Consider the following 9,049-nt stretch of genomic DNA (forward strand, 5'->3'; position numbering starts at 1 on the left):
TTGTACATTTCAATCCTTTTATTACTACTGTTGTCATTTTATTAGTGTTATCATTATCATTATTAGTCTCTTCTTTTCTGTTCTATTAAATCGTTCTTATCTCAACCCAGGAGTTTTACTTCTTTTCCTGATTTTCTCCCCCATCCCACTGGATGGGGGGGAGTGAGTGAGCGGCTGCGTGGTGCTTAGTTGCTGGCTGGGGTTAAACCACGACACACTGACATGATGAAAGATCTACTTTTATGCCTATGAAGTGTATTTCAAGTTCAGAAAGAGGGACACAGAGAGAAAGAGAGCACACACATGCTGTAATCAGCTCACATACAGGACAAGATTCCACTCAGCATTTGTAAATATCGCCATGTAAAATACATTTCCTTTCCTTATTCTTCCATAAAATTAAATGTTGGTCAAGCAATGCTAAAAACCTTTTTGAGCAGGTCAATAACATTGTCGTGGTTTCAGCCCAGCCAGTAACAAAGCACCATGAAGCCGTTCACTCACTCACTCACTCCCCCCTGCCCCAGCCATGGTGGGATAAGGAGAAGATATAAAGGCAGGCTCGTGGGTCGAGACAAGGACAGGGAGGGATCACTCACCACTTATGGTCACGGGCAAAAGACAGGCTCAGCTTGGGGAAGAAACTAAATCAATTTAATTCACTACCCATCAAATCAAAACAAGGCTATCAGGAAGTGAACCCAAACCTGAGAGCACCTTCCCCCCAGCCCTCCCTCCCACTCCCGGCTCTCTCTGCCTCCTCCCCACCAGAGGCACAGGGGGACGGGGAATGGGGGTTGGGGTCAGCTCCCCACACCTTGTCTCTGCCGCTCCTTCCTCCTCGGGGGAGGAGGACTCCTCGCCCGTCCCCTGCTCCAGCGTGGGGTGCCTCCCACGGCAGACAGTCCTTCACCAACTTCTCCAGCGTGAGTCCTTTCTGCGGGCTGCAGTTCCTCACAAACTTCCCTGGCGTGGGTCCTTTCCTTGGGCTTCAGCTCTTCCCGAACTTCCCTGGCGCGGGTCCTTTCCGCGGGCCGATCTTCAGCCACGCACTGCTCCAGCGCGGGCTTTCCCACGGAGTCGCGGCCATCTTGGGGGGCTTCCCCTTACCCGCTCCCCTCCATGGGCTGGGGGGGGGACAGCCTGCCGTCCCGTCCCACCACGGGCTGCAGGGGCATCCCCTCCTCCGGCGCACCTCCTCCCCTCCTTCCTCACTGACCTCGGTGTCTGCAGAGGGGTTCCTCTCACATTCCGATCCCCCACTCGCTACCGGGTCCCCTTCTTCAATCTGTTCTCCCAGAGGCGCGACCACCGTCGCTGATGGGCTCGGCCTGGGCCAGAGGCGGGAAGTCGGGGAAGCTTCTGGCAGCTTCTCACGGGAGCCGTCCCTGCGGCCCCTCCACCGCTACCAAAAAAACCTGCGCCACACAAACCCAAAACAAGCATATAAAGCATTGCCCAGGTTAGAATCTCAAACTAAATTAGTGAGTTGTGTCCAAGGTTATAAACAGTATATGAGATTCTTTTTCAGCGACTCCAGCATAATATCAAAAAGCTTTAGTTATGTTAATGAGACCCATTTTCCTAAGTAAAATTATTCACTTATTTCACGTATTTCCCTACCTGTGGCATCCAACGCAACGCAAATGCAACCCACTCACTACACTCCAAAATTTGTCAGAGAAAACCCCACTTAGGGGTTAATCAGGTAGATCCACACACAAGAAATTGCAGGTCAAAACTTGCAAGAGGATGAAATCTGATCCTCTTACCCGAGTTACAAGCTGTAGTCTAAAAACTTCAAAACTCTTACTTCAGCTGCGGTCCATAGAGTGCTTAGAAACCCTTCTTGATAAGAAAGTAGGGTGCATGTCCCCAGAACATAACTGAGAATTTCTTTCATCAGTATTTCCCTGCTTTTTGCTTCCTGCAGAGCTGTACGAGGAGTTATACTGTTTCCGTAGAGTCATTAGCAGGACAACTAGCATCCAAGTTTTCTGCAGTTTTCTTCAGCAGCAACCACAGAATAGCAAAACTTGAGGAAAAGTAATATGTTCTCAAGACTCTAAGCTATGTATAATATTTCAGTTAGACGATAAGTCAACCATTTGAAGCTTTAAAATATATTCAGCTGTTTTATTTTAGAGGTGCATAAGAAGAAGCTCTAAAATGAAACTTTCAACATGCAATTGTTTCTTCTCCTGTTTGCACTGCAATGTTTCACGTTTCTGTTTTCTCTTGAAAACTATGTCCCAGTTTAGAAAGCCCATGCTTATCTATACACAAGGAAGGACTCATGTACTGCTGGGGAAAAAGGAGTTTATATAGAGAAAACAAGAATTATGCCTGCTTCCCGTGGATTAAAGTTTTCAACAGTCATTACATCGCTTAGTGGAGTGGACAGTGCTAGCCTAAAGGCAATATTAGTACTTACTTTAGGATGAGATTGTCCACCTTTAACCAGTTTCAAGACTCCACTACAATCCATTCAAAGTACTTAGCAGGAGGGCTGGCTCTGCACCCCAGGGGCCACATTGATGCTGCTGCCCTGCTCAAGGGACCAGGCTGGCTCCCCCGTGCAGCGACATGCAGCACCCCACAGGGCAGTGCCATCTCAGGCACCACAGCATGCTCCTCTTCCCTGCCATGCAGACATGCCTTTCTCAACAGCAAAACCAAGGAGAAAGAGGAGGTCCCTATTCTGAAGGCAGAGTATCCCACATAGTGCTAGCCAGGAAAATCTGTCTGGAGGCAGAATAATTTCTAATAGTAAGTCTGAGGTTCTTGTAAGTTTGGGGCCCATAGTCTTTTAAGATGACAAAAATCAAGACTTCCTGGAGACTAAGGATGCACATTCTGAATGTTTTTACTTTTCCAACAGGTAACTGCTACTGGTAAAGATCACCTTTAAAAGGGAACATGGATTTAATAAACTCAACTGAACAAAATGGTACATCAGAAGAACTATTCAAATGGGTGACATCCAAGATTCTCATTTCCATTACCCTGTCTGTGCTTGCACTAATGACAACGGCCATCAACTCTCTCGTGATGACTGCAATAATTGTGACAAGAAAGCTCCACCACCCCGCCAACTATCTAATCTGCTCTCTTGCAGTGACTGATTTCCTTGTGGCAGTCCTAGTGATGCCCTTCAGCATTGCCTACATTGTAAAGGAGACCTGGATGATGGGGCAAGTGGTGTGTGACATTTGGCTGAGCGTGGACATTACGTGCTGCACGTGTTCCATCTTGCATCTCTCTGCCATTGCTTTGGACCGGTATAGAGCAATCACAGATGCTGTGGAATATGCAAGGAAAAGGACACCTAAGCATGCTGGCATCATGATTGCAGTGGTATGGATCATATCCATTTTTATCTCCATGCCACCTTTATTTTGGCGGCACCAGACGACCAGCAGGGATGACGAATGCATCATCAAACACGACCACATTGTTTTCACCATTTACTCTACATTTGGCGCCTTCTATATTCCTCTGGCCTTGATTCTGATCCTTTATTACAAGATATACAAGGCAGCAAAGACATTTCACAGAAGAAGTGTCAGCCGGATCGTAAGGGAGGAGGCAAATGGACAAGTCCTTTTGGATGCAGGTGAAAGAAGCACCAAATCGGCTTCAATGCCCAGCACAGCAGAGAAGACATCAGATCCCCTGGTGAACTGCAATAAAAGCAATATCACCCTACGAAGCCCTAGGTCTGAATCTAAGCACGAGAAGTCCTGGAAAAAACAGAGAATCTCTAGCACAAGAGAACGAAAGGCAGCAACTACGCTGGGTCTGATCTTGGGGGCATTTGTGATCTGCTGGCTCCCTTTTTTTGTAAAAGAAGTAGTTGTTAATACCTGTGAAAGGTGTCACATCTCAGAAGACATGTCTAATTTCCTAGCATGGCTGGGATATATAAACTCCCTTATTAACCCTCTAATCTACACAATCTTTAATGAAGATTTCAAGAAAGCCTTCCAGAAGCTTGTGCAGTGTAGGCAATATCTTTAAGAGCTTTTGTTCATATAAGGAGAACATACTCATTGGTTCTTAACCTGTATAAATTTATATAACTGAGATGACATTTGTTGTATTTAAGGAAAAGCACCAAGACTCTGCATTTACAGTATGACTTTTTTGTATCAGTAGTACTGGAACCATAAATTGCCCAAGTTTTAAAGAGGTGGATCATCTGGGATCAGTTTTGCTCTGGAAAAAGAGGTAGCATATTGTGGCTCTGATCCAGTTGGGATTTGCAGAGCTGCCTAGCTTGAAGCATAAGGTATTACCTTAAATAGGAAGGAAATATACACTTGAAGTAGACAAAGAAACAAAATTTGAAAAAAAGTAACCCTCAGTCACCAATGAAATTTTAAGTAAAACAACACACAGGTTCTAAACCCTAATGCAAATAAGAAGATAGAAAATACACCTTGGAATTAGAACATGATTTTATTAGTTTGACACAGGCCTGCAGCATAGAGCCAAGCCATTCCCAGTGAAAGGTAGTAGCTTTAAAAATATCTAGCATTATCCTATGTTGATTAGCTGAGTGCAGCTGCAGCCCTGTCTTCTCCCGTAAATAGAGGGCTTCCCTGTGTTATGCCCTCGCAGCACCCCAGCGGTAGTCAAGGTGCTTTCACGGGTTACCAGTTTCATAGCAAGCCAATGTTGTGAGCTCTCTGCCATTGCACACCCACAACAGACATGGGCATAGCACCAAGGGAAACAGACAGACAGCTGGGGCACCTCCATTGTGCTGGGTACACATAGTGCCTGGTGCTCTGAGACACCTCTTCAGTACGGACTAGGGAGGGTAAGCTCATAAAGAGCAGCTGGTCCTTCTCATGGAGATGTTAGAAGGGGAAGAATCATGAGACACTCCTTTCTTCATGTCCTCATCCCTGCCTCACACACCTGGCCAGGCATGGCCCCTGTGACTTTCAGTGCCAAACCCAGCTACACAATTTGTGCCAGGGTCTCCAGAGCATTGCTGATGGTGGGTGGCTTAGTGAGGTTTGGTTGAGGGCCACCTAATGAAGAACTTGGCCTGACAGCTCCAGCTCATCTTGTTCAGCCCTCCACCCCAAGAAGCACGATATCCCCCAAGTCTTTTCTCGACTGCCTCAAGCACTAGGGCTGTGCACTCCAAGCACATGAAAAAGCAGAGACCAACCACAGTGCTGGCAGCGTTGGTCTCTGGAAAAGGCTGTGCAGCAGCTTCTCCAGTAAGAGCAGGGGAGTCACCTCAGTATGCAGTGCACACCTGGGCAGGGGATCCTGGGGGATGCTTACTGGCTGGCACCTCTAAACCCCTCCTTCCCCCAGAGCACCTAGTCCATGCCCCCAGTCCCAGCAGAGCTAAAAGGACGTTGTAGGCGCTCCAGCCAGCCCTGGCCAGCTGTTTCAGTCAAAGATAACCACAACGAACTGTGGGCTTTGTGGGCTGAGTTCTAAGGCCTCAAAGATGGTACCTTGGCCAATTTTGATTTACATGCTCTAGATGCCAAGCCACAGCACAAATGAGTGCAAGAACAGCCCTTGCCTCAAAATCAGCAGTGCAAGTTTGCCGACAGCTAAGAGTACTAACAGAGCAGTGGGCATCTACCCCTGAGTGCAGATGAGTCACTAAGAGCCACACCAGAACACAGGGATGGGTTTTGCACTTTTCAGGACAAACAGATTCAGGCTGTGTCACTAAGACCCTGGATTCAACTTCATTGCCACCCATTCAGTGCTGTCAGGCAGGAACAGGGACTTGAGGCTCCTTACAGGAACTACAAATCCACTGTCAGCAGCAGCAGTCTCCTGCAAAGGCACTCTATTTTGGCACATGGGCCAGCAGCTTAGGGACATCACAAAGAAGCTGAGACATGAGACCACTATGGACACCCTTAGTTTGGGAAAGTTATCACTGGTCATTCCAGTTGTTCTTCCAAGAGACTTTCAGCTATTTGCATTAGACAAGAAAACTCAGAAAGAAGCCATTACTGTCATTTCTCTCTCCCCCTCTCCCTCCCTTGTATTACCAACTCCGGAGTTTAATAATTTTTGTATTTTGCCCACTAGCTACCAGCTGACACAACAGCTGTCAGAGGTGTTTCCTGCAAGATGATGAGGTTTGAAACCTGAGATATCGAACTAATTTGTTTCTGTCACTTGCAACTTACTGTATTCTGCTTTCACATCAAGGTCCAAATGAGATGCTACTCAGAAGTACTAGAAATGGTGCATTTGCTTTGGTGTTGATTTTAACCCAGCCAGAATCTAATGGAAAGCTCACTTGTCATGCCGCGTAGCTCTAGCACAGCGGTAGCACAGCTAAATTTTGAAGATACTAGGATGCGACAGAATGGAATTTGGCTCATGCTCAGTGCAAGCTAGCACGCTTTACTACCATTGCAGCCAGAGCACAGCCTCTGCAGCCCCCATGACCTTGGCAATGGCTGCATTATGCTAAAAGAAAAAAACTGCTTTAAACATCAGCTGTGCTCTACTGTCTCCAGAAAGAGCCGTGGAATTCAGCTTTCTAAAAGGATTAGCAGATTAGCAGAAGGCAGCAAAGGAAACCCCACTGAAACATTTAAGATTGAAGACCTCTGTTTCCCACATTTCCTGAGTACTGAGTCATAACATTGGATATCTAGGGGCAGGACTTCCTTTCCCCCTGCTTCTCCCTTTATGACTACTGGAGGGTGGAGTATGTTGTTTATCATCTTACACGTAAGAAGTTTGACAATATCTTGTGAAATCAAATTGGAAGGAAAAAAGGGGGTTGCTTTTGAGGAGAAAAGATACTTGAAATACTCATATTTAAATAATAATGGATAATGCTCAAAGAATGGAATGATATGTAGATAAACAGAAAATAGCTGTCATTTATGCACTGTTAACAGTATTATAATCTGAATCTAATTTAGGGTGGTTTCTTTTGTATCCTTTTCACTGAGCTGTATCTGCTCACCCTTCAACACCCCAGTGGTGGAAGATGCAACTACAAGAAATCTAAGCAAATGAGTGGGTAGTTATCCTATTAAAAGCACTTGTGGCTTGTGGACCATCGTTTCTTGGTGTCTGACTGCAACTCATCACTCATTCTCTAACAGAATCCACTGTGCTGAACACTGTATCACACAACCCCACACAGTATCATTTCATATCTAGCATTTATCCATGCATGTGTTAAGAAAAAATGTGAGTTCCTTTTTCAAAATGCATAAAGGTTAAGATGTCTGTGGGATGCTGCTTTCCCCTCCCCATCCACTGGAGCTCAGCACTGGATTCAAGGAGCAAGATTTTATGAACTGGACCTAAGATTTTTTGCAGGTAGCTCCATGCCTTGTGAGAGCTCAGTCTCAGCAAATAGAAAAAATTATGTCTGGTTTCCTGTCTCTATCAGAAGACTCTGTGTTGTATTGCAGGGAAAAGGTTTACATCTCCTCTAAGGTTTGCACAAGCTTCCTGGATCCCTATCCCTGCTGCAGCTACCCTCCCATCCCACCCAGCTAGTTTAGATTTCTTCTAATACCCAGAGAACAGGATTTGGAGCAGCTGACCTCCTCCCACTTCAGCTTTCACAGAGAATGATTGCTGAAGCAGCTGTGAACACTATATCCAGTTCAGGTGGATAGTTTTTGCTAACAGCAAGCAGTTAAGTATACCTCATTATCCTGTACTCATTTCTTTGCCTTTCCTCCCTGCCAGATGCTTTATTGGTGTCCTTTCCTCTTGAGGATGGCATATCCGTACAAAGGGCTTGGGGATACAAATATACTTTTGTTTCAGTGATGCAGTCACACTTGTTAACACGTGACTGTACCACCCAGAAACACCCACCTCATCCAAATGCGCTTTTGGCAGTCACTGTCTTCAGCTGGTGCGTAATTGTTCTTGGTGCTAGGGAGGTACATGGAAATAACTATGTGCCAAATTATTTTCTCCAGTAGTTACAAACTCAGCACATTATTTCTAGGCAAGTACACATTATTATTTGGCCTTTGCATTTCAGATTCCTTTGAAGAAGGGAAACAGAAAATTACCGCTGTAGCCCTTAGAAGGAAAGGCTTTTTTTGAACTCCACACATCAGAGAGTAAACGCTGCAAGAAAAGTGAGAAGAAACCATTGTAGCAGCCCTGTAATGATTAAGCATAAACCTAACACTGTGCCTCATCTAGAAACAAGGGCTGCACCGCTGCATGGGCAGCTGTTCTCAGACAGATTGCTAATGGGTCAGCAGTCATCTACTGGTCACAGCAGGCACTCAGAAGCACTCCAACACCCAAGCAAGCAGTAAATGGCATCAGCTGGTGGCTCTCATATTCCTCCTCCAAAAAGTGCTACTGCACTACAGGGGCAGTACTACCTATAGCAGAACTGCTAAAAATTACCAGCAAGATGTTGGTAACCCTCCCCTGCAAAATCCTGAAATGAATTAAACAGATATTTTTTTTCTGGATTTTTCATTTGTCTTCTGGGGACACTGGGTCAAATTTCTTATTTTCCTCCTCAACCAGGAAGGCTAAACCTCTAAAAGAAATACAAACATTTCTTCAATCTAGCATTTCTAGCCGTCATTTGGTAACTCAAGAAATGAAAGCCTTGATGATACCAAGCTTGGCTAAAAAGAAAGATTACAGAAAACAGAACAAACAGAAGTCAGCAGCATTGGCGTGAACAGTCAAGGTTACCAACTGAATTCAAAACAGCATTTCTGGTGTCAAGTCCCTCACTTATAACGGAGACCAATGACTGAAAGCAACCTTATATGCTCAGGAACTTACTGAAGTATGAGTTTCCTAAATTCCAGTTCTTTACTTCATGTTCAAGTGAGTTACTTCTTAAGAAAGAACTTTGCAACTCGGGAAAATTTCAGAGGGAAATATTTTTAGGCAAGGAAAAAGTACTGTATTTCATTAGTCAAACCACATTAGTACAATTATGTATTAAAAATCTTGCTAAGGCAAAGTCAAAGATGCTTATTGAATGCTGTTACTTTTTATCCAGTAGTAGCTTAAATCAATTGTATCCACTCTTTAAGGC

The 9,049-nt window shown here is 45.1% G+C and overlaps 1 protein-coding gene across 1 annotated transcript; it reads left to right on the top strand.

The window, feature by feature from the left end:
- The first annotated feature begins 2,919 nt into the window (after positions 1-2,919).
- On the top strand, positions 2,920-4,020 carry HTR1F (5-hydroxytryptamine (serotonin) receptor 1F, G protein-coupled). The gene has a single exon (XM_010567241.1). The coding sequence runs from the start codon at positions 2,920-2,922 to the stop codon at positions 4,018-4,020; it is 1,101 nt and encodes a 366-aa protein (XP_010565543.1).
- The last annotated feature ends 5,029 nt before the right edge of the window (positions 4,021-9,049 follow it).

The sequence above is a fragment of the Haliaeetus leucocephalus genome, unplaced genomic scaffold, assembly GCF_000737465.1.
Source record: "Haliaeetus leucocephalus isolate CR32 unplaced genomic scaffold, Haliaeetus_leucocephalus-4.0 Scaffold228, whole genome shotgun sequence".
In the NCBI taxonomy this organism is placed as follows: domain Eukaryota; kingdom Metazoa; phylum Chordata; class Aves; order Accipitriformes; family Accipitridae; genus Haliaeetus; species Haliaeetus leucocephalus.

Excerpts from the sequence above, each read along its gene's own strand:
- HTR1F (XM_010567241.1), top strand. The coding sequence starts at position 2,920 with ATGGATTTAATAAACTCAACTGAACAAAATGGTACATCAGAAGAACTA.